Source organism: Epargyreus clarus, unplaced genomic scaffold, assembly GCF_041222505.1.
Source record: "Epargyreus clarus isolate Ecla_fem2 unplaced genomic scaffold, WU_Ecla_fem_2.2 ptg000007l, whole genome shotgun sequence".
Classification (NCBI taxonomy): Eukaryota; Metazoa; Arthropoda; class Insecta; order Lepidoptera; family Hesperiidae; genus Epargyreus; species Epargyreus clarus.
In genome coordinates, this window is record NW_027332215.1 from 19,656,302 (window position 1) to 19,683,176 (window position 26,875).

The following is a 26,875-nucleotide window of genomic DNA, read 5'->3' on the forward strand; positions in this document are numbered from 1 at the left end:
AATATTATAAAGAGGAAAACTTTGTTTGTTTGTTTAGTTGTAATGAATAGGCTCAAAAACTACTGGACCAATTTTAAAAATTCTTTCACCATTCGAAAGCTACATTATCCACGAGTAACATAGGCTATATTTTATATGAAATATATTTGATAAATAGACTTTGAGACAGTATAAAGTTTTCCGGGTCAACTAGTGTAATATAAACGACTTTTGTTGCATAGTTAGCCTGAATCATACATACTCTTTGACTTTTGTCTTTGGTTACGCGCTAATAACCAGCCTGTCGGTTTGAATCAATGACATTCCTACCTATTGTGATGTGTTTTAATTAAATACTTTGTAACGCCATATACACACGTACTTGTATTTATAATCATGAAAATAATTTTGTAAGTAATTAGTTATAATTAAACAAGGTCCTAAAATAAAGACATAATTATTTAAATAAGTTAAGTAAATAAACCTAAAACAAATTTCATAGGCACAATTAATAATAATAAATAATTATAGTAGTTAATGTGTCAAGAAAATATGGTGCTGTACGGGTATTCATCACTTATGAACCGTTTTCGAATGAGGAGGTTCTATGTTTGGTTGTAATGTATTTTTTAAATCTTCTTTGGTTCGAATTTATTAACATATTCATAGGCAACTGGGCAACGTGAACGTGGCGATCGCAACCACGTAGAATTGAGAATGACACTTCGGGCATGGCGCTTTGTGGAGCTTGGTTGGAGACGGAAAAATATGATGCATATTGATACAGTCATATTATGTTAGTATTTATCAATCATACATCATCATACCATAGGTATAAATGTAGTAACTCCGGTTGTGTTCCCTCGGAGATCCCGGAGTTCTCCAACAAGCGTTGAGGACGACCACCGGGGGGGTTTTAGTGCGGTAAAAATCCCACATAACCCGGCGTCGCTCCCACGTCGTCGGGTACCTTTTGAAGGTTTCCCCCTCGTAAAAAAAAAAAAAAAAAGGTATAAATGTAGTAATTTGTATGATATGTTTCTTATGAACATTGTTATGAAGTGCAAAAGTAATTCTGCAATCTACTTTGAACAAAATAAAATTTGAACGTCGCACGGTACTTATTGTATTTTTCATTATACTATGTTACTGCAATCCTATCTGGGGTGTTACAGAGGTCTGTTAGATGGACTGCTTGTTCGTTTGCTACGTGTACCTATGTTGAAAAAAAAACGATTATTTGCCTTGCGAGGCTTTTAGTATTTCATATATTTTCAATGATAACGTTCTAATGTTGTAAAGCAGTGTACTGCCTGTGGACCCATTGTTGTCCAGCCGCCGAGATGGACACCATGCGGAAAAGCGATGATGACACCTATGACTCCCTGTTTGAGATCTCCGGTTACCCAAATACTGGTGACATACCTCTTCTCAATCGAAAAGTAAGGGAATATTGGTTAGTTTAAAAGTTTTTACACATTCATAAAAGAATATTGAAAATCATCATCATGAACAACCAATGATTGTCCCACAACTGGACACGGGTATCCTCTCAGTGTGAAGGATTAGGCCATAATAGTCCACCGCGCTGCGTATTGGTAGACTTAAGATACCTTTGAGATTTATTAATCAATATCTCAAGTGTGCAGGTTTCCTCACAATCTTTTCTTTCACCGTGTAAGCTACTGATAATAATTAATTTCGAATGCGCACATAATCATGAAAAATCTGAGGTATCTACTCGCCTGGATTCGAACCCGAGCTTCCAGTTACTAGGCTAACACTTGAGTAAGTACCTATCATGATATAGTATTTTCATTTCATTTCATTTCATATAATGTAATCATATTACTTACACTACATTATGTGAAATTTTACACATTTTCCTTTCACTGTTGTACATTTTGTTGTTTCCAAAAAGTCTGCAACACACAATTATTATAATAAAGACCAAAGGATAACAAACGAAATTTCAGCGAAAAAGGGGTATCAAATTGAAACTATTATTATGGAACAAAAACTGAAAATTCCTTTTTAATTTTATTGTGTCGAGATATTCGATATATTCGTAAACGCGGGTTAAAGTTTCTTCTACGCTGAATTTTGCGCTGCTAACAATGTTTTGAAAAATGATTTTTGTTGTTGTTGAACTGGATTTTTTAGTTTTATAATCGCTGGGTTACCTGTCGGTCTGTTCCTATGTGATATCCTAGTTGATACGTGAAAACAGTGTTGTAGACTTTATTTTACACCCCTGGCAACATGAACTTAAGCTTATCGGAATATTATAGGAGAATTATTAGACACGACGATCTTTTTTTGTGATCGGCAAAATGAGCCCACCTTAGGTGACCCATGCAGCCACCTTCCCGGCCAGCCCTATGACGTATGAAAATAGCAAATAGTCCTGCAGTTCATTTAAACTCCTATCCAAGTTCAAGTCTGATGACTATTACAAGGTACAGGTCGGTGAGGTTTTGATACCACCTTCCTCTTTTATTTTTTTTTGTTATCGAGGGGGAAACCTTCAAAAGGTACCCGACAACGTGGGAGCGATGCCGGGTTATGTGGGATTTTTACCGCACTAAAACCCTGGTGGCCGTGCTCTGCGCTGCGTAGAGGGCTCCGGGATCTCCAAAGGAACGCAACCGGAGTCCTCTTAGCGCGTTGCCCCGTCGGGCTCCGCCCAGATGAGCTTGACGCTCGCCACACTATCTGGTGTGTACGACGGTATGCGACCACACATACCGTCGTACTTCCCGGGGCCGCTGGCCGGGCGGTTCGAGCTCCCACTCTTGACGCCCTCAACCCCGGGAGCCCCCTTTTAGTCGCCTCTTACGACAAGCATGGGATACCGTAGCCCTATTCTAGTCCCGGAACTACAGGGACAACCACCTTCCTCCTACTCCCCGGAGTGCGGACTCCCAAGAACTGTTCTACCAATTTAGATGCTTTAGTTGGTATGTCTAATTCTATATGTGTAATAATTGATCTTGTTCGCTCTATTGATATCTCATTAAAACAATAAAGGTGGTGCAAACAATATGACCGTTCCTATTTGTACCGTACTAGGTGACTCGGAAAACTTTGTACCGCCTCAATCAAATATGTATTTATCAAATATATTTCATATAAAATATAGCCTATGTTACTCGTGGATAATGTAGCTTTCGAATGGTGAAAGAATTTTTAAAATCGGTCCAGTAGTTTTTGAGCCTATTCATTACAATGAAACAAACAAAGTTTTCCTCTTTATAATATTAGTAAAGAAAACAGTTACGGTGAAAATGTATAGATGCCGACAATAAAGTTTTACATACAATACGTACATGAAATTCAAATATTTTTCACTCTAGAACTATTTGTATCTGAATATTCATTTTATAAAGTGCATTTCGGTGGCTGGGTTCAGCTGCCGGCTAAGTAACATACGAGGAAACTGTTTTAGTCCACAAGAATCTGAGCACGACTGAGACTGGCTTTAGTTAGAACCGTTTTTCAATATGTTGGTTACAGATATCCGTACTGGGCAGTGATCACTTACCGTAAGGAATGCATGCTAATTTGCTATTTCAATCTCTAACAAAGATAGTTAGGTACCTACGCTTTCGTTCTACACTTTCTACACTCACAGCCCCACACTAGGATTCCCTGTATTGTGGGTGCTATGGACACACACGGAGACGAATACACCAACACCCAGGCCCAGAAACAGAAATCTAAATTCATCATTTAGAGATCTGTCTGGCCGGGGATCGAACCCGGGACCCTCTGCGCGTCAGACCGGCATGGTGACCGCTCCGCCACACGCGTCGTCCTACCTACCTACGAGTACCATTCATGAAAATACCATCAATGTTCATTATTTTTTACTCATTTTTATCCATTTTATTATTTTCAACGAGACTCAGTTACATGTAGCAACGCCATTTAGTTAAGCTTACAGAACTACCGATACATACGCCATCTATCACTGTATCTATCTATCATTATAGATAGCGTTGGGGAAATGATGAATGATACGTAAACGTATAATTACAATGTATAAATTTAAAATTACATTAAAATATGTTTTATTGTTCTTATTTGTATTTGTTATAATAGCAGTTATAGTAGTAAACGGATTGTAAAACGTCAACTGTCTTCCTAGTACGATTAACAGTTTGATCTCAAAAATGCCGAAAAAATACCGGTGTGTTGTATGGAGACCAACCCCCTTTAATATTAAACTTTATTTTATTTTTAGTATTTGTTGTTATAGCGGCCACCGTTATGTATATTCTGTAAATTTCAAGTGTCTATCTATTACGGTTCTACAGATAGAGCCCTTTGACAGACGGACCGGCGACCAGTACACTTACCATGAGTTTTTACGTTTCGACAAATATGACTGTTTTGGTATTTGTTTACGTATTTGCCCATACTATTTCCAATCAGCGCCCCTAGTGGATTATATCACAACTTGGAAATTGTATGGGCCAATACGTAAACAAATACCAAAACAGTCATATTTGTCGAAACGTAAAAACTCAGGGTAAGGGTACAGACAGCGAAGTCTTAGTAATAGGGTTCCGTTTTAACCCTTTGGGTATGGAACCCTAAAAATGAATTGAACGTTTCTGAACAAGATCTCAAGTAGAGCTTAATGATAACTTAATGAACATAATCTAACAATTGGGTTAAGTTTCACTGCTGCATAATAGTGATACTTCATGCTGAAAGTTATATTCTACGAATAATGACCTATTTAATTGTGTAATGCTACCTTAATGGATGCTACGGGAGTAATAGGTCAGTTGACTCATTAGTCGGTATCTACGTTTGGTAGGTAATAGTGAAACGGACTGTTTCTATTCAGTGATCGATTAACGTCTAACTAATAAATAACCTATTTTGCCTGGCTAAGATATATTATTAAAATAAACTACAACTGGCGCAAGTAGGGATACATTTTTACCACGCTTTTATTAACTTGAAAAATATTTACCCACTTTGACCGGACAGTTTTATTTGAAATTTTGAAAAATTATCAAGAATCAATGACAATTCACGATTTTAATAATAAAGTCCCATTGTCTTATTAGGATCGTCAGGATTAACAATTTTCGAGTCGCCGTACAAGCGCCTTAGAGAGAGTTCATGGCAAAGTTACTAGATTGCAAAAAATATTAATTTTTAGTTTAATTAACTGTTTAATAGCGTGGTTTTTAGTTTTTTTTTAAATAATACTGTTATTGATGTTTGACCTTTTTTTTTGTTTAAGAGGGGGAAACCTTCAAAGGGTACCCGACGAACTGGGGCGACGCCGGGTTATGTGGCGTTATATTATGTGTTATACTATGTGGTTATATTATGTGTTTTTACCGCACTGAAAACCCCTGGTGGCCGTTCTCATCGCTTGTTGGAGAACTCCGGGATCTCCAACGGAACACAACCGGAGTCCTCCAAGCGCGATGCCCGGATCGGGCTCTGCCCTGGGGGAGCGTTCGCTCCTCCCACAACATCTGGTGATTACGACGGTATGCAACCACATATACCGCTGTCCTTCCCGGGGTAGCTTTCTGGACGGTTCGAGCTCCCACTCTTGCCGCCCGCAACTCCGAAAGCCCCCTTTTAGTCGCATCTTACGATAGGGATACAGTAGCTCTATTCTAGTCCCGGAACTCAAGGGAAAATTGAAGTTTGACCTACGATGGTGAGACCTAAGATTTTTTTTTTTTATAATATTAGGTTAGCAGACGAGCATGCAGTCCACCTGATGGTAAGTGGCTGCTGCCGCCCATGGACATCTGTAATCAACCCCAGATAGGATTAGATATTCCTACCTGATCGGCCACAGATGCGCCGCTACCCCTGAGGACTAAGCTGGAACGCCTCGGAAAAGTCTGTCTCCCTTACCACACCCTTCAAACCGGAACACAGTAGCGCCTAACACTGCTGTTATTAGGTAGAAATAGGTGTGGCGGTGGTGCCGCCGGAGTCGAACCACAAAAGTTTCTACCACCTTCAGAACACAGATGGACTCGCAGATGAATTTATTACACCCCTCTTGTTGCGTCGGGGTTATAAACTGACTCCTATAGGTAGCTACGTATTACATAAGTATTATACAGATATAATATTGAACTAAGTAATTATCCTGCTGTGTAATCTTATTATTATTGGTATGATTATACTTCTCTCATATTTCACTGCATCTAGTATAATTATGGTATAAGGTAACAGTATAATAATGCAGGAAAATTAACATTTTGAACTACACCGGTCCGTTTTCCAGGAAATGAGAGATATTGAAAAGTGAGAGGTTAACTGGAGCAAAACGTACCTTTATTCCAGAAAATAATTATTTTAACATTGAACAACAGATTTCATTTTGAAATCCGATGTTGGAATATTAAATAAGTGGGTTTTATGTGTTGTATTTTGTGGGATCTACGCTTTAGTCTTTTACTAAGTCTCCGCTGTCCGTCTGTTACGAGCGGTGCGGCGAGCGGCGCGGCGAGCGGACGGACGAGTGAGTATTTAAATTTTAAAAAATTACGCCTTTGCCTTGAAACGAGTGCGTTATTAGCTTAAGATATTATTCAGTCAAGAATAGGGCCCCGCTTGACCAAAAAAGAAGAGAACTTGGCGAATTTCACACTCTTTACTATGAATACAGGAACTATCCCTATATTTTTTTTAATATACGAGAGCAAGTTCTATACGAGAGCACGTCATAGATAAATTGTTTCGTATCCAAACATTTTAACTTAACATGCGATTGAAACCATTTTAATACGCTTTTTTTCAATTTCAAATACGTCAATCCGATTCCGCCGACGCGCGGCATTTGTTTAAACCGCTCGATTCATGCCGCGCCGCTCGCCGCACCGCTCGCCGCGCCGCTGTTGGCTGTGGCCATTCGCTTACAGGGCTCTATTTCTTGAACCGTAATAGATAAGAGACTTGATTTTTTTAAGAGCATGTGTCGCTATGGCCGTTACAGCAACTCGTATATCGTATTTTTTATTTTTGGTAATTTATACCTTATAACTACCAAAACAAAAAAAGTTATAAGTGAAAGGGGGTTCCCATCAAGAAACCGGTATTTATTGGCATTTGTCTAAATAACTATAGAATCGAATATTAGAAAGAAAAGAATAGAATTTAAATTTAACAAACACATTTTTATTTAAATATTACTTTATTACACATTGTTGATGGCAAAGAGACGACGATTTACTCAAATAACTTAGACATATGTTGAGTAAAATATTGATCTACAAAAATAAAATGTCGATGGCACCCTGTGTTTGCGAGTTCGACTCGAGCCCATTTTTTTTCAGGATACATCTACGCAGTCCATACGAAGTATGGTAGCTGCGGCTGCATGCATTGCGTCATAACTCCGCTTAGGATACAAGTTATTAAATAACTTTCCAAAGTAATTACAGTTCGAAACTTTCCAGATATTTAAAGGAGTCCGTGTGGGTATAAGGGAACATCCGTACATAGTGAGCGTCCGGCGTCAGTTCTCACACTTCCTCACCGGCACTTTGATAGCCAGGACCCTCGTGCTCACGGTGGCCCACCCATTACATCGGTTAGTTTTAAGGGTCCCAGACATGACCCTTTTTATTTCTTTTTTCTTAACGAGGGGGAAACCTTCAAAAGGTACCCGACGACGTGGGAGCGACGCCGGGTTATGTGGGATTCTTACCGCACTAAAACCCCCCCGGTGGCCGTCCTCAACGCTTGTTGGAGAACTCCGGGATCTCCGACGGAACGCAACCGGAGTCCTCCAAGCGCGATGCCCCGATCGGGCTCTGCCCTGGGGGAGCAGTTTTCGCTCCTCCCGCACCATTTGGTGTACACGACGCTATGCGACCACACATACCGCCGTCCTTCCCGGGATCGCTTACTGGACGACTAGAGCTCCCACTCTTGCCGCCCGCAACCCCGGAAGCCCCCTTTTAGTCGCCTCTTACGACAGGCAGGAGTTACCGTAGCCCTATTCTAGTCCCGGACCCAGACATGACCCAGGCACTTTTAGCACGACGATCATTAATAATATTAACCTATTACTTAGTTGTTGTAATCTATGCATACGAAAGTCTAAATTTTGGCAATTTCTAATACGCAGACTTTGTTAATATTCATTCCGATCTTTGTTAGGGAAAATATTGCGCTAGCTGTTTTTCTGTCATGCTTCATTTCGTTACATGCAGCGATCAAACGCTACACTCTGTACATGTTTGAGCGCCGGTCGCAGCTATTTTGATTGAATTGACGTCTGACTGTACTCGTATCTTGACTGACTGGCAGTGTACATGAAAAACGCAACGCACTAATGGAGTTGTCAAACGGTCCCTTTTCTATACCGAATAGCTGATGCTAAAAGTATTAAGTCTGGCTGGGGTCGTACATTTTTAGTCAAGTGCTAAGCAAATTAAACGAAACTGTCCTGGGGTTCGATCGACTGTAAAATGATCTAAGTAATTACCATCGTTGACCAGACGTCGAGCGATATAGTTACATTTACAGTTAACTGTAAATATGCGGCCAACTTCATGGCATGAAATTGTGTAAGTATGGTTGTAATATAAATAATTAACATCTCAAATAATTATAAAATGCAAACTTATACAACATGGCAGGATTCATAGAAGAAATAAAGTCGTTAACTTCTTTATTTTTTTACAATATATTGATTTAAAACAAAATATATGTCCACAACGTAAAATATTTTTGAGCGTATAAAATATATGTACCTACCTACTTATGTATGGGTTAAATGACGTACCTACGTTGTACACAATGTGAACTATAGTCTGATTCATAATTAGGTGTCCAAAATGTAAACAAACAAATGTCACTGTCAAAATTAACAAGAAACAAAAACTTTCGCAAACTCAACAAAAAACGAAAACTTTACAATTATTCACAATTTAACGAACGCGCCGTATAAACGATAATACATTTGAATTCGATTACAATCACGAAAAAGAATAACATCAGCTACGAAACTTAAAAATGACGGCACAAGAAATGTCTTGGGTTTCGATTGTGTTACCATTATCACATTTTAATTTTCTACTATAAACCTTGTTTTTTATTATTATTACTGTATGGAACGAAATTGAGGTAATATAAATATTAGAAAATTTGAATTGATCTTAATTTATTTAGATTATTATTTTATTATTGTGGTATTAATTTAATATTGTCAAAAATAAGAAAATACCATTTGAAACGTATTTTCTTGATAGAACAACACCTTTGTTTACATTTTGGACACCTAATTATGAATCATACTATATATTTTGAGCCCATAAATATATGTATGTATGTATAAAATGCTTACCTACATAACCTTTTAACCGTCACTGCTGGCGATGGATATCTATAATTAACTAGTGGTGCTCGCGGCTTCGCCCGCAGTTTAAAGAAATAATATGACATACATAAAACAGAAAATTTGTACCTGGATTGGAATGACAGTGGTGCCATCTGTCGAAAATTGGTCTTACCAACTCCCAAACCTTCGTGGGCTCTTGGACAACAACTTTGCTAAAGATCATCATTTGATCAAATGCATAGTTTCCGATTCTATAACTACTTACGAATTAAAAATTAATTAAAAAAAATCCTTTTCCCACGTACTAAATTGTGAATCTAAACCATTCTCAAGTCCCCTGGAACATACACAACAAATTTCATCAAAATCAGTCCAGTCGTTTAGGAGGAGTTCCGTGACACACACTCACATAGAGATATATATATAAAGATTGGTGTAATGAACATGTTTATGTTGTTCAAGCGTCCCCATAGACGAGTTAAGGGTGGTGATGGGTCAGAACTACGCCGACCGCGGCACCTTATTACATTCGGTCATCCTGGTCGTGATCCACGAAGACTTCGACCCGAACACCCTTCAGAACGACATTGCCATCTTAAAAGTCTATGAAACCTTAAACATAAGGTAAAGTATACGCTTCGTAATAATTACTGTTCTAATACTGTGCTTGAGTCCCCTCTCAAGGTGACAGTGCCTACGTCGTAGACAATTGCCAAGTGTGGATTAATAAACTTAAGTATATCTCTAAGAAAGTTTTTTAAGAATTCTCAGGATTGCAGATTTTTTTATAAGCTATGTTGCCGTTAATCGCCAGATTATTAATTTTAATCAGGACACAATTCCCAAAATATAGGCATGAAATTCAAACTTCGTATCCCAGTTCGAGAGGTCGTATTTCGAACTATGCTAATATTACTTCAAGCAACATTCATGATACTATTCCTGAGTATCCGTGCGAAATCTAAGATAAATTTTATGTCGCATCAGCCACTGGTCGTGAAATCCAACCACAAACCGCCAATTTTCATTAGGAACTGAATTTAAATAGAATGAAACCCATTAGTATAAATGCATCTCAATGTTTGCCCAGAAAATTGTCAAACTTTCAAAGTAATGACTAAATGTCGACGGGTTAAGACTCCTACTTGAAATAAATTATGTAAGTACATAATATATGCACTAAAATCAATGGATAAACGAACCATAAAATTTGGATAATTGCAATTAGGAAGCAGAATCTGGTAATACTTAGAAGATTTCCATTAAAGAAAACGATTGAAATTAAATACGGAAGAAATTTATTAGTGGGAACAAAACAAAACATCATACAAAAATACCTTAAGTTATTACGATGATTAAATGTAATAAATTAAAATTACAAGTAAGTATAACGAGTTGTGATTGAGTGGCGCAAACGCTATTCCATCAAGCTCAACGTATCGCTAATGAAGAAGTATAAATGTTCCAATATTTGATAGTGTCTATTATAATTCAAATACCTTGCGATCCTATCCTACTTAATTATGTGCACACAAATGATATCAGAGTACATTTACACGTTCATCGTTGTGAGTGGCTGCCCATGGACATTTGTAATCAACTCTAATTAGAATTTAATCTGGATCGGACGCAGTTGCAGCTAAGTGCCTTTTTCCCATCACGCGTGTTTGTGACCGCGTGCGGGTCTGGCTCGCCCGCGTGACACTGGGCTTCTTTTGTTTTACAAATACTTTTCCTGTCACGTAACCGAGTGCCTGAAAGAGTGCAGCGGGTTTATCACTCATGCGGTGAGTTTCGCACACGGACATAAACCAGCGTGATAAGAAAAGCCAGTCTCGATGCTTCGACATACTTTAAGGAGCGCTTAAGACTGCTGTTATTAGACGGAAATAGTGTACGGGTGCTTCCGCCTACGCGCCTTGGAACTACGCAACTTCCTAGAACCTTCTACTATGTACTGACTTGTTCTAAGGCCTGAAACTATAACGGCATATATTTTTTATTCAGGTCTACGGTGAAAATCATTGGATTGATTTCAGCTACGAGGCCATTAGTTAATAACAATGCCTTTGTCACTGGATGGGGCAGATGCGACACAATGGTACTGTGGGTAAAACGTATTTGTTTTGTTTCGACAAATTCTAAGGTTTATATCAATCCCGTTTATGTAACTGCGGTAGTAAAATAAATGAACACACATTATTTTAGACACACAATAATGCTACAAGTACATTTTAATATTCATGAAAATGTAACACATTTTCAGTGTAATAATTTACGTTCAGATCTTTGCATGCAGCTTTTTGAATTCACCTGATTGTTAAGTGTCACTGCACGCCAAGGACATTAAAAAATTATAACCTAATCCGCACAGAAGAAGGATTCCTCTCAAGGTCGTTTAAAGATGCATTGCCACCCCTGAAGACTAAGACGATCGTCTCATGTGTAAGTCAACCGACTTTCACACTCTTCCAGAAATGCAAGGACTTTTAACATTAGATATTTGTATTATACTATAGGTCACGTTAGAATTTTCAACATAACAGTACCCTTACCATGAGTTTTTACGTTTGGACAAATATGACTGTTTTGGTATTTGTCTACGTATTTGCTCATACAAATTCCAATCAGCGCCCCTAGCGGATATCAGAACTATAGTGTCAGTAACGTAACATTAAATATCTAAATTGACATGGCGCTTTATGTTTTGTCTCTCTTTTTTGTGAACATGTGAGGCAGACAAAAAGACTTGAGCACTTACTTATTGTTACGTTTACTCAATCTGCTGAATCAAACGGAACAAAATAATGGATTGAGTAAGCGAGACGTAAAATTGTGGGATGTTTTGAAAACTCATGGTAAGGGTACAGGACGGTTCATATTCAATACTGAGTTAAAAACGTTTTCGAGTGGAAAATATTTGAATTTCATACACGTTGTGTTGCATGTTAAACTTTGTAAATTGTTGACAACTTCGCTCAAACGAATAATACATTCATAAAACTTTTAGTTTTATTCACTCCAAAAGGGCTGCGTTTGAGTTCATCAGAGCTAAATTTTATGTAATTTTTTGCATTCTACTCACAACTGCGTCTCGTTAGTTACACAGTTTTGCAATATAACTTTTCAGGGCACGGAACTGTGTTTGCCCCGTGCATCCATTTATTACCCTGATGAAAAGTTGGATCCAATGCTGAGGACAATTACGTTTCACATAACTTTGCCTAACTATTACTGTGAAGGATATAAACGGGTAAGCTGGAAACAATCTACTTAGAGTATAAGCGTATGTAAGAATGCGAACGGTTAGGGGGTCTTACCCCCTTAGCACAGGCGAGGAATGAAAAATTCTTGTAGCATGAAGACCACTCTTTTTCGTCGTACAAAAATTTTTGAGATTATTCATCCCGGACACTTAGAATGTCGCCGATAAATTTCACAGACTAACTGTTCATTTTTTTCGCCAACTCCCGTCTATGTCATTGCTTCTGGACCTTCCCCCTCGCATAACAAAGCTATATCTACGCCTGACTTCTACACAGGGCCGGATTTAAGGGAGGGCAACCGGGGCGGCAGCCCCGGGGCCTCCACAAAAGAGGGCCCCCACAATAGAGACGTCGGATTTTTTTTAATTCCGACTAGTAAACACTAGTAAAAAAATATATATCTTTTCCTTTGATATTTTCTTTCGCTGTTTTACCTTTATCTACAGTACTTTGTACAAATATGAATACTAGAAGAATCTACCTGCGTTTCACAATAAAATATTTATTGAAAAACTCAACTGAATTTGTTCATTTTATTCGGAAAATAATTTGGGGCCAGGGGGCCTCCACTCCTTTGTTGCCCCAAGGCCTCTAGACCTCTAAATCCGGCCCTGCTTCTACATGTACCTATAGAGCCACACCACCCTACATAGTTTCACCACTCGAAAGCTATTACTACCATGAATCTATATGCCTATAAAGAGTAATGAAATAGTTTTTGAATGTGAGCATCGATTTTTAGGGTTTCGCACCCAAAGGGTAAAAACAGATTCCTATTACTAAACCTTTGCTGTCTATCCGTCTGTTGCACGCATCTATCTCCTGAATCTATCTCTATATCCTTATATAGACCGTTACAAATACTAAAAATAAAAATTAAATGAAAATACGAAATCCTATAATCCTACATAAATTATGTGAGATCGATTTTCATTTAGCCAATTATACACAAAGGATTCCCATCCTTGGTACTGATTTTTCTCATGCGTCAAAATGAAAGTATATTAAAATTATTTTTTGATTTTTTTACATAATTTTTCGATCAGAATAGTTTCTTTGAACAGGGGATTCCATTTAAGATAAAATAAGACGAAATGTTGATTGTTGTTCTTAAAAATTAAAATGGCGGTATTTTATACTCGGAATTCAATACGATCATTAGTGTTTTGACTAATGATTTTTCTCATGTGACTGAGTACGTCTCGAAGAAGTATGTCTTCCTTACCACACCCTTTAAACCAGAACGGAGCAGCGCTTAATACTGCTCTTACTGCGGCAGAAATAGGTGTGGATGTGGTGCCGTCGGAGTCGAACAATAAGTTTTACCACCATTCTTACTTTACCACCTGCCACCAATTAAAACAGGTGACGGTTGAAGTTGATCTAAAGTAATTGTTAAATACATAGTTAAATATAAAATTTCAATAGATTTTTTTTTAAAAGTTAAGAATAATAGGAGATGGGCACATATAATGTTATGTGCCCATCTCGTTTTAGTTAGTATTGTAGATTTTACGATATTATATCAACTATAGTTTAAATATAAGAATTGAAAATATTTACAATTCAAAACGAATTAAATGTTTTAACCTAGTTTTAAATGGGTGTAAATAATAATAAACAGATGATTAAGTTAGTATTCATGAAGTACATTTCGAAATGTGTACAAGAAGAACTTTCGCGCGATGGCCTGGGGGCCTGCCACGATCTTTTAAAAACCATCATAGTTCAGAAAAGTTTTATTTCCTCCTTAAAACAGTAAAATATTCTGTCATACACAGTTGAACAAACTTAAGCCCTTATTAATTTTTCGCTTATCCATTGTATAAAACCAACTGAAATTGTCATGTTTTGCTTAAAAAGTTAAATTTCCTGCAAAAATAAAAGTAAAAGTATGATTAAAATAATATTGTTTTAATAAATGATAGTACCCCCTGAGGTGTCGCCACGCCAACGGGCGTCTGAATGCGGACACTAGATGTTTCACATCAAAAACTTGTCGAAAGTAGTACATTTGATTTTTGTTATATTTTAATATATGCCAGAAATTAAATAACAGTTTTAAAAATGTTTTTTACCCGACTGCCAAGGAAGAATCATGTTTTCGCGCGTATCTTGTATGTTTGTCTTTCTTTATACCCTCGGATCTAACAAACGGTTGGATGAATTTCGACAGTTAAGGTGTCATTATATTCGTTTTAAATACCCAAATGTCCTTAGATACATAGACAGATAGAAGTCCTTAGATAGATAGAAACCGCAACGATATTATTGGGTCCTGCCTACTATTAAAACTAATCCGGATATTTAATTTAGGCTTCCAGCTCATAATATAGTGTGTTAAACCGAATAGTTTATTTTAACTTTGTTTTCTATTTTCAATCTTGTTTCGGTCTTTTTAGGGCATACGTATTAAATTTCGTATCGTATCTTTCGTAATTTTTGCAGTCGGGTTTTTGATATAATTAATGAATTATTATAAATCCTGTGTGATCCCCTTAGTTCTTCCATCGATCATTTGAAAAACATACGTGTGCATTTTCCGATACGTTTACAACAATAGGCGTGTGTTGTGAAAATAGAAAAAATCCGAACAAAAGATAGAATTTGCACAGGTGTCTGTTTTCGTTTATTTTTTGTTTTAGAAAACGTTCGGTAAAAACCGCCCCATCCATCATAACAGCGACTGACAATGCTTTTCACTGGGTTTTCCTGCGAATAAATGTGTGGAGCAATAAAAAAATAAAATCCAATACGTGGAAATAAATTCGGTTCCATATTTTCATAAGCTTCTGCAGTTTTACAAAGTTTTTGTCGAATCAGTTTAAAACAGATACTCTTGATAATGTGCATTGGAGCCTATTTGGGTTCGGCAATGGGTTGGGGTATGCGAGCTTTGTGCTGTGCACAGATTAAGTTTCATCTGTCTGTTGCCGGCCACTAATGAGTGTTTCCCTGGTCCATATCATGTAGGTATAGTCCGTGTAAAATTGCTAGTCCGCTCTTAATATGGAAATGAATCATCGTCATCATAGCATCTGCTCGCAACTAATTGCGCGGAGATACACTTTTTATAGCAAAAAGCAGTGGTAGCCAAGTGATTAAGAAACTCAGCCTCACATTGAGGAGGTCAATTCCAAGCGTGATTTTTCAAACTTGTGTGCGTATTAGAAATTAATTATTATTTGCATAAAACAACTAAGGAATACATCGTGAAGAAAATTTCGAAGAAGAAAAAAGCTCAAGGGTACGTAATGTCTAGCAATTCGCACTCAATCTGGGAGGGAATCGTGCCCAGCAATGGGACAGGAATGGGTTGTAGACGAGACTTTTTAATGCATTTTCAACAACAAAGTAAATTTATTGTACCATATACAAATAAGTCGGCGAAAAAAATGACATCACGAAAATTCCTTAAAACATGTCGACAAAAAAGCTCCTCCTATTCATAATTTTGCCGTCTCCTAAAACTGTCGTCTGGATGGGCCGTCTTTTGCACCTTTGGGACTCTGATAGGTACTATGCCCCTGATTCCCGGTTGATGCTAAGTATATAATTAATTGTGGTGTTAATAACACCGCGGTATATGTAGATTTTTTATTAAGATTATTTATTAAGACTATCTTTTTTATTAATAATATTGATAAAAGTTTTTTAATAGTCACTAGCGGACTAAGAGGGGGAGGGATAGCGGAAAGGTGTACTCGTATGTAATGTGTCATTAGCTGGAAAAATCCTCGTTAGGACCAATATACATGTGTATATATCAGCGTCAAAAAAGGACGCCAGAGTCAAACTATGACAGACATACGTATTTGCCGACAAATACGAATTTCATTCGTATTTCAAGACATTGGTAAAAGTTTGTAAAATTAAATCAATTTTTTTATTTAACTTGTCGCCCCGGGCCTCCATTCAAAATTTCCACCCCGATGTTAGTCCGCCACTGTCAATAGTTATGACTTTTCTTTCTCTCAAATTTCGTAAAGACTTGTAATATAATATTTCAGTCAGGAGTTACAGTTTACCCGGGGATGTTGTGTCTGGGTGTCGCCAGAGAAGAGAACCCAGTCACGTCGTGCCTCGCGGTCCCCGGAGCCCCGCTGGTGGTCGGCGGATTGCTGTCGGGGATCCAGTCCTGGGGGTTCGGCTGTGGTTACGTCCATGACCTGCCACTTGTATACACAAATGTTCAATATTACAAAACGTAAGTTTTTAGTCCAAGAAAATTGACAATGTAAGTAAGAGCCTATTCACATTTACCAAAACTAGATCAGAGTACAATCACACCAGACCTATAATAATTAAGTTAGCGGGCTCACTTTTGTATGAACTTTGTCGAGCGCATGTTTGCGTGAATATGCATTATTCTATTTATACGGACCATATTTTGGTGTGAGAATCAACAGTGTGGAATCGTCCACACCTTTTATTCGGACATTGTGGATCGTTGTTGTTGATAGAGGATCGACTCAAACACATCTATAAGGCTCAAAGCCATGCGAACTGCAGCCCCATCGCAAACACCTTTTTGTAGTAACATCTACACGGTACGACACATCTACAAGCCGCAGTGAGTTTATCCATTTGTAAACATTGCTTGTCCAATGTCCAATGTTTGTCGTTGCGATGTGGCGGTTGTGGTACGCATGAATAACCAACATGTATAAGTAAAACGAGCAGTTTGACGAGCAGTTGCTCGATCGAGGGGTATGAGGTTCAAATCCCAGGCACGCACCTCAGATTTTTCAGAGTTATGTGCGTATTAGAAATTAATTATCACTAGCTAAACGGTGAAGGAAAACATCGTGAGGACACCTGCTTGCCTGAGAGATTTATAAAAAAAAATCTCAAAGGTATGTGAAGTCTACCAATACGCACTTGGCCAGCGCGGTGGACTATGGGCCTAATCCTTCTCATTATAAGAGGAGACCCGAGCCCAGCAGTGGGACAGTAATGGGCTGATGATGATATGTAAAATGTAGAATATTGTTTATATGATGATATTGATGTACTCGTATTGTTGTAATTGGGTCAATTAATTAAAACCGTTTATTTTTAAAACTTAAACCTAAAACTTATGTTATCTTTTTTCACTACGCTATTATTAGTTTTATTATTATTATTACTATTATACGCTATTATTATTATTATACGCTTGACCTGTATGTATCTAGGTATGTATGTAACAGAATCTTTGTCCCATTGTCCTTATCAGGATCATCAGGATTAACGTTTTTGAGACGGTGTAAAGTCAAGTGATGCTGTTATCGGTCTACTAAGTTCACTATCGAATTGGTAGATGGCGTTAATTATTAAGATAAAGTTACTAATTTGCAACAATTATTACTTTTTAGTTTGATTAATTATAAAAGTATAGTTTCATTTTTTTTAACTATAATTTATTTTAATACGGCTTATAGGAATCTGCCACGGTAATAGGGAATATGTACATTTTTATTTTATTATTTTAAACCACTTATCACATCGTTTAAACATAGTAAAAAATATAAACAATTTTTGACAAAAACAATTTTTCTCTCAAACAGTTTGAATATCGACGCTGATAAACATCGTAACACGCTATGTGACGTCATTTTTCGATTCGACCAATGGGAATGCGTTTTACAAATTTGAATTTCGCTCGCATAATTTACGATTTTTGATTAAAGTTTTAAACAATTTATTACGAAATAAAGAAAAAATAATGGTTTAGATGCAATTTCAGGACCGTAATGTACCGAGGAAAAAAATAACAAGCAATTCTAAATCACATGCATATTCCCTATTGGCTGCAACTTTAAACGTCAATAGAGCTAAATGTCAAAATAAAGCTTTTGTTATGAACTCTATGTTGCAGATGAGTGCTTTACGATTCTCTTACTTTTTCTTTGTAAGCTAGATTTCTTTAGAAATTCTAGAACTACAATATTCAGCTTTCGCTTACTTTAAAATGTCAAGATTTTTGAACTTTCGTGCAGTTAATGAGGTACTATTTAATTAGTATTTTTTTTATTATAACATACGAGTAGGAGTAGCAGACGAGCATGCAGTCAACCTGATGGTAAGTGGCTACTGCCGCCTATGGACGTCTGTAATTAAACCCAGATAGGTTTAGATATTTAGGATTAAGCTGGAAAGCCTCCCTGGAAAAGTATGTGTCCCTTACCACACCCTTTAAACCGGAACACAGCTGTGCTTAACTCTGCTGTTATGACGCAGAAATAGGTGTGGCGGTGGTGCTGCCTGAGTCGAACCACAAAGGGTTCTACTACCTTCACAAGTATTAAATATAAGTAAATATTTAATGAAACCTTCATACGGGTCAAAATTATTTTAATGTCTATTTTACATTACGTGATAGCCTACTGATCGAAATGCGACTAGACAGGTCCGAGATACATATCTCAGATTTTTCAAAATTACATAATTAGAAAAAGTCGCCTCCTCGCGAAAAGCTCCCTCGAAAATATCGTATCGAAAGTTGAAATGAAATGTGTAGACACTTGAAAGTTCACAGAGCACACAGTTCTGAAACTTGTATGAATTTTACCAAGTCACAGTTGGCCAGCGCGGTGGACTATGGCCTAAGCTCGTAAACTTACCGTGCCCAGTAGTGGGACAGCATAGTCCGCGCCAAACTGCTAGTCCGTTGTGAAGTTGTTGCACACAACTACAAGTATATATTCTGAAGGTGGTAGAACCCTTTGCGGTTCGACTCCGGCGGCACCACCGCCACACCTATTTCTACCTAATAACAGCAGTGTTAGGCGCTGCTGTGTTCCGGTTTGAAGGGTGTGGTAAGGGAGACAGACTTTACCGAGGCGTTCCAGCTTAGTCCTCAGGGGTAGCGGCGCATCTGTGGCCGACCTCAGGTAGGAATATCTAATCTTATCTGGGGTTGATTACAGATGTCCATGGGTGGCAGTAGCCACTTATCATCAGGTGGACTGCATGCTCGTCTGCTACTCCTATATTATAAAAAAGGTATAACACAGGTTAACACTGTTACTAGGCAAAAATATCAATTTCCAACATTAAATCACCCAAATGGTTTTGTTTGTTACCTTTTCCCCACGTGCACGTGCAGTACACTTAATTGACGTTTTAATTAAAAGTAACTATGAAACCGGTACGGAAGCTGTTTATATTGTTTGACATAAAGGCTGAGCTTTTAAAGTTAAATGGAATGTAATTTTAGCCATTTTCGTTGAAATATTTAAAAGCTCTGAAAGCTTGGCAATTAACTGTTCCTATGTATATTAACGTACATTGACTTTAAAGTTTGTCACACGTAATTAGTAGTTGTGATTAAGTAGGTCTGATAGTCATCATCATCATTATCAACAACCCATCACTGTCTCACTGCTGGGCATGGCTCTCCTCTCAGAATAAGAAGGATTAGGCCGTAGTCCACCGCGCTGGCCAGGTGCGAATTGGTAGACTTCACATACCTTTGAAAACTTTTTTCTTTAAGATTTCGCAGGTATGCAAGTTTCCTCACGATGCTTTTCTTCACCGTTTTTAGCTAATGATAATAATTTCTAATAGGCACATAACTTAGAAATTAGAGGTTTTGAGGCCTGGGATTTGAAACTCGGACCTCTTCTAATTTCAGACTCGAATGTTTGATTCTTAGAAGTCGTGACTATTTTAGATATTATTTGTTTTAAGGCTATCTTAAATTTTTAATGGTAAAAACTCTGTAAAGAATCCTACGCTTCAGAGTCTCAAAGGAGTCCGGTGCGTTGTAATCTAAATATATCTCAAATATAATAAAATATATCTCAAAGGTGACTGACATAGTGATCTATCAATGCACAGCCCAAACCACTGGACGGATCGGGCTGAAATTTGGAATGCAGGTAGATGTTATGACGTAGGCATCCGCTAAGAAAGGATTTTGATCAATTCTACCCCCAAGGGGATAAAATAGGGGATGAAAATATTACTTCATAACGCGAGCGAAGCCGCGGGCAAAAGGTCGTCACAATCTATGTATTAATCTAAACCTGTTGATACTACGAAGTAATTAAGTTCCGTTTCGTTTGTTAGTGTCTGCTCACACGTTACAACAACATGCCACACGACAGCGGATAAATGTCCGCAAGCAATGGTTAGATTGTGGTTGCACTGTGATTTGTTGCCGTAATGTAGTTGTGTTGGTGGCGGCAGTTTGTAGCCGCTGTGGTTGCTTTGCGGTTAGTATCGTCTACACTCTATTGATGATTTGGACGGCAATACATGGGCGCGGCAGGGAGCAGGGTGTAATTCTACCCCTCCTGTCCGGATAGAAAGTACATAGGCGAAGAAATCTCTGAATTGTGTGTCAGCGTAAAAATCTCTTTAGGAATGTCGAAGAAAAAACAGACGGACAGACAACGAAGACTTAGTAATAAGGTTCCGTTTTAACCCTTTGGGTACGGAACCCTAATAGGGTCGTCAGAACCAAACATTCACTGAAATACGGACCGCGCATAAGGTATACGTGTTGTACTCGTACGTGAATATTTCTATATTGGTTAATAGTATGTATAGATTCAGATGCATCTCCCAGAAAATAATCCTGGCGGCGCCAATGTTTACCTATCAATATGCACTCGCTTTACACATTGTAGGTTTTAGTACGTGTAGACTATATAAGAAAAAGACCTGAGCTCAATTCTTAATATAACATTCACTTCTTGTATGCAGATCAAATCAACCTACGTAGCCATTTTTTTCTTATAATATAGGAGTAGCAGACGGGCATGCAGTCCACCTGATGGTAAGTGGCTCCTGCCGGCCATGAACATCTGTACCTGAACAACCACAGACATGATTAGATATATCTACCTGAGGTGGACCTTTTTTTTTTCTTAACGAGGGGGAAACCTTCAAAAGGTACCCGATGACGTGGGAGCGACGCCGGGTTATGTGGGATTCTTACCGCACTAAAACCCCCCCGATGGCCGTCCTCAACGTTTGTTGGAGAATTCCGGGATCTCCGACGGAACGCAACCGGAGTCCTCCAGGCGCGATGCCCCGACCGGGCTCTGCCCTGGGGGACCAGTTTTCGCTCCTCCCGCACCATTTGGTGTACACGACGCTATGCGACCACACATATCGCCGTTCTTCCCGGGATCGCTTACTGGACGGCTAGAGCTCCCACTCTTGCCGCCCGCAACCCCGGAAGCCCCCTTTTAGTCGCCTTACGACAGGCAGGAGTTACCGTAGCCCTATTCTAGTCCCGGAACTACAGGGACAACCTGAGGTGGACGTAGCGTAGCGAAAAAATTCTAAGTCTACGGGTGGACCACAGATGCACCACTACCCATAAGGACTGAGCTGGAACGCCTCGGAAAAGTACCATCGGAAAGTTCAGGAGATAGAGCCCCGCAACAGACGGAGGGACAGCGGAGGCTCAGAAATAGGGTTCCACTTAAACCCTTTTGGTATAGAACCCTAAAAACATATGTTTGTGATTATGATTTAAGAGTACTTCCAATAATAATTATCATATTAATTCATGTCAGACCACATAATATTCGAATCATTCTTATTACAAACAAAGGAAACCCCATACGCCGTAATATAATGGATTTTAGCGTTGTTTGTGAAATTCCATTAGGACAACGGGATATACATGCAATACACACATGAGCCAGCCCGGGAATTCCTGTAAGCGGCAATGCATTAATAATAAGATTTATATTCAATCTTTATTATAATATAAATGAGGTTGTTTGTGAAACAGAATTACTATTTAATACATCGCTATTTATTCACTACATTACATATTCAATATTATTTTGAAGGTGGTAGAACCCTTTGTGGTTCGACTCCGGCGGCACCTCCACACCTATTTCTGCCTAATAACAGCAGTGTTAAACGCTGCTGTGTTGTTGTTTGAAAGGTGTGGTAAAGGAGGCATACTTTTTCGAGGCATCCCAACTTAGTATTCAGGGGTAGCGGCGCTCTGTAGTCAACCTCGGGTAAGATTCTTGTCTGGGATTGATAATGTCAATGGGCAGCAGTTGCCATATACCATCGGGTGGACTCTACTGCTACTCTTATGTTATAAAAAAGTAACAAGGAAATGTTTCTTGTGTTAATAGTTACTAGTCATTTCACATATCTTTATTGCGATTAAAACTCTACCAATTTATTTGTCGGCACAGCGTAAAATCGAATGGAATATTTTCCGAAATCTGTTAAACGGAATCCTGTCACATTGGAGGTAGTTTTCATAGTCACCTATAAAGACGAGTCTGGATCATGAACATTTATTGTTTGATTTCATAAATCATAGAAAAAACTTCTGGCGTGTTTGAAGTAACGCCTTTCGAGTTTAAGGAATCAAGGTCAACCTATTACTTTCCCACTGTTGGGCACGGGTCTCCTCTCGGAGTGAGAGCGGTTAGGCCGTAGTCCACGCTGGCCAAGTGCGAATTGGTAGACTTTACAAAGTGACTTTACGTAAAGTTTCTTTGCAAACTTTTTTTTGTAAAGTCTAACCTAACCTAAGGCCTTAGGCCTGGCGGTACCTTTCTACTTTCGTGCGAGCATGTGTGTGTGTGATGTGTTTACTTTATACATATTACTTCTTTGTGTAAGTGTGTATCTACTACCATTTTTACTAATAAACTTCTTTGTAAGCATATCTTACTTATTAAGTACAATCCGCATTTATTTACTCCTTCATTTCATTTTGAATTTTATCAATACCCACGAATTTCGGTCTTTCATCTTCCAATCGTATTGTGGCGGCCATATTTTTCATCAATACCCCGCCATTTTAACGAATAAGCGACTATTTTTCAGGCAGTATTTTCGCTAAATAGTTGAAAGCCCTGAAAGCTCGGTGTCAGCCTCGTTTACACAAACTGTTTGTCCGTTTGCAAATGAGCAGTTCACGGGTTTACTTTGAGCTTTGAGCGTACAGCGCCTGTGAGCTGTGACGTACCGACCTGCTTTATTGTTTTATAAACATTGCACGCGTAATACTACACGTTTCTACGTATTCAACTCTGTGTACTTAGTCGAAACGTTATATTGAATGATTTAAATGTAAAGCTTGATTGCAAAGCTCTCGTGCACTACATGTGTATTTGTGAACAGATGTAAATGCCGAATGTCGAGTTAATACATATGAAGCGACCACCATGAAAGGCAGGAGTGGCCACGCATCAGTGATTAACTTAAGGTAGATCACCTGAATCCGCGATTGAAACTCGGCCTTACGATCGGGGGACCCGAGATCAAATCAGGCACCTCTGATTTTAAAAAGTTATACACGTATTAGAAATTAATTATCACTTTCTTTAGCGGTGAAGGCAAACATTGTGAGGAACGCCTGCAACCTGCTGGTTAAAAAAAAGTTCTTAAAGGTAGATGAAGTCAACCAATAAGTACTTTGCCAGCCTGGACTATGGCCGGAGTCCTGTTAGCGCGTTGCCCCGTCAGGCTCCACCCAGGTGAGCTTGACGCTCGCCACACCGTCTGGTGCGTACGACGGTATGCGACCACACATACCGCCGTCCTTGCCGGGGCCATTGGCCGGCCGGTTCAAGCTTCCACTCTTGCCCCCCGCAACCCCGGAAGCCTCCTTTTAGTCGACAGGCAGGGGATACCGTAGCCCTATTCTGGTCCCGAATCTACAGGGACAATTTAATTATGCCTACCAGACTCACCATAAACAGTCTCGTATTTTTGTCCATCATAGCATTTCAATTAAACGTACATAGATTCAGCGGTGTAGTTTGGGCCCACATCGCCCGCGGCGGATGTTGAATTCACCGCCTGATATGATCTGAAATGCATCTACAATTTTAAATTTAAAATTTTGCCGCCCGGGGGCCTAAATTCAGTTTCAAAGCTGTTCCTATTTACAAAGTACGTTTTATATATTTCGATTAATTGTTGTTGGTAGTTTTTTAAATGCAAACATTAAAACGTATAAAATACGAAATCGGTGAAATTCCCATCGTATTTTGTGTTGACAAAGTTGTGTCCATGAAAGCAATATAAGTAAATGTGCATTTTGGACATTTTGTTTTTTTGCTGGAGTGACGGCGAAAGGTTAATAACAGACCGTATGCTTTGTTGGAAATACATAGTAGTCTATTTTTGAATTTACATATCGATCAAAGCGGAAATTGTTCTTTGTTCCTATAACAGTAAAACAACAATTCGGTCTGCCTATCAGGGGATGTAAGATTCGTACCCTTTTTTTATATTCAACCTAACGATAAGGCAGACGGGCTACGTGATGGAAAGCAGTCACCGTCGCCTATGGACATTTGCAACACCAGAGGAATCGCCAGCTTTGAAGGAGAGTTCTTTTTACACCTCTTTTGAAGAGCCCCATGTCATAGTCCTGAGGGAATACCTCAGGAGGAAGTTCATTCCACATTTTGCACCTAAACTTTTATTTTTCGAAATCCAATTCGAAATTGAAAACATGTAAAATTGTTTTTTTGGAAACCTATGCAATGGTGCCGTTGTTTGAAATTTTTCAAAGGTGTGATTTTTTTTAAAGCCTCGTGCCCAGCAATGTAATACTAATGTGTCGACAAAGACGATACGAAGGATTATAATTCAAAATACGTGTTTCGATGCTAGGAATACTTACATTAAATTTTAAGATTTGACAACGATGACAGATTTGATTTAAGATTTGTCTTAAGAGTATCCAATATCCACATCTTGATATTAATAAACAATATTTTACAGGTGGATAACGCATAATGTGGAAATACTTGCTCAATCAACCAATATCAACTACACAGAACTATTCCAGGCGACAACAGCTTACGTATCCTGCGCCTGGCTCAAGGAGACTAGGTTACACACGCCAGCGGTGCATACCGATTTCCCGAAGGTACTCCAACCTACAGAATTAGATATAGAATTGGCGGAATTATGGGGTGACTACTATGATATCAGAGACTTCGTAGACAACGGACGGTTTCACGATAATAAAGTACAAATGGTAAAGTATATAAAGCTACAGAATAATGATACGTCGAAACTGCGTTTAGCGAGTACGAAAAAATTAGAGGTCGTACCTTTTATTCATAAAGATTCTCTTGTCAGCGATGAGGATGACAGTGATGATGCCAATGATAGCAGTGATGATACAAATGATAACAGTGATGATGCAAATGATGACAGTGATGAAAACAATGTACACAGTTACGATGATTAAATGACATCTCTCAACTTTTACTGTTTGGGTAAAATTAAAATACTATGAGCTACTACATATCACGCGTGAAATACCACTGACCGCGGATACTCTGCGGCGGCGCGTTAAAATTGAATAAAGCCGCGATTAATTTTAAGATTGTTTCGTTCATAAATTGAAAGCAACACATTTTATAATTACTTTTGTCGCTTCATTATTTCTATGTCAATATAAACTTAAATGTAAATAAATTGATATAAGAAAATAAAACTGTTTACGTTTGCTTAGAATAACACCTCTCTTAGCATGGGTGTCTTATAGAGTTGCAAATTCTTTTCAAGAACAACTATTTCTTATAGAAACATTGAAAATATATAGTAGTTATGTTATGAAAATATGTTTATGAAAAAATACTATAAAATATTACATTAATTGATGACCTATTTTTTTGGCTTAGCTATTAGCGATTCTGGGTTACATCTAGATGACCAATGAAAATATAATATGTCGATTGATTATGACTTTTTTTAAATATTTACGGAAATATAGTAAAAAAAACTATGTATGGAGTATGCGCGGCAACCCTAGTAACGTAGTAGGTGACAAAGTGATTAAATTAAGATTATGGGCGAAGTGTACGTATCTAGATATAGTACCCGCTGCAATGCACAGAACGTTATTCATCTTTTTTAGGGTTCCGTACACAAAGGGTAAAAACGGCTAACTAACTAACTAAGCCTCCGCTGATGTCCATCTATCTGTCTGTCACAGGGCTCTATCCAGAGCCGTTTTAGATAGACACTTGAAATGTTTACAGACGGTAATAAGTCGTGCATGACACTTTTCCTCACCACCTATGACGAATTTACTTAAACATAGTCATACTCGTAGATATTGAACATAGTTTTGAAGGTGGTAGAACCCTTTGTGCTTCGACTCCGGCGGCACCACCGCCACATCTATTTCGGTCTTAATAACAGCAGTGTTAAGCGCTGCTGTGTTCCGTTTTCAAGGGTGTGGTAAGGGAGACATATTTTTCCGAGGCGTTCCAGCTTAGTCCTCAGGGGTAGCGGCGCACCTGTGGCCGACCTCAGGTAGGAATATCTAATCCCATTTGGGGTT

At 38.4% G+C, this 26,875-nt stretch overlaps 1 protein-coding gene across 4 annotated transcripts; it reads left to right on the forward strand.

The window, feature by feature from the left end:
* The first annotated feature begins 727 nt into the window (after positions 1 to 727).
* Positions 728 to 26,001, forward strand: LOC140743610 (trypsin delta). Of its 4 annotated transcripts, XM_073075028.1 has the most exons (8): positions 728 to 775; positions 1,315 to 1,421; positions 7,431 to 7,564; positions 9,782 to 9,943; positions 11,327 to 11,420; positions 12,450 to 12,572; positions 16,596 to 16,792; positions 25,300 to 26,001. In XM_073075028.1, exons 1-8 carry the CDS (start codon positions 748 to 750, stop codon positions 25,772 to 25,774), a joined length of 1,320 nt encoding a protein of 439 aa, XP_072931129.1. In that variant the 5' UTR covers positions 728 to 747; the 3' UTR covers positions 25,775 to 26,001. The 4 variants fall into 4 exon arrangements, with proteins under 4 accessions (XP_072931129.1, XP_072931130.1, XP_072931132.1 ...); XM_073075029.1 differs by lacking the exon at positions 7,431 to 7,564 and having other exon boundaries at positions 1,315 to 1,435; XM_073075031.1 differs by lacking the exon at positions 7,431 to 7,564 and having other exon boundaries at positions 743 to 775.
* Positions 26,002 to 26,875: the final 874 nt, after the last annotated feature.

What these genes read in the sequence shown, in the direction of transcription:
- LOC140743610 (XM_073075028.1), top strand. Translation starts at nt 748, where the DNA reads ATGATGCATATTGATACAGTCATATTAT. An exon ending in GTGGCCCACCCATTACATCG is followed by an intron (nt 7,565 to 9,781) that starts GTTAGTTTTAAG and finishes ATGTTGTTCAAG; the next exon opens with CGTCCCCATAGACGAGTTAA. An exon ending in ACTGTGAAGGATATAAACGG is followed by an intron (nt 12,573 to 16,595) that starts GTAAGCTGGAAA and finishes ATAATATTTCAG; the next exon opens with TCAGGAGTTACAGTTTACCC.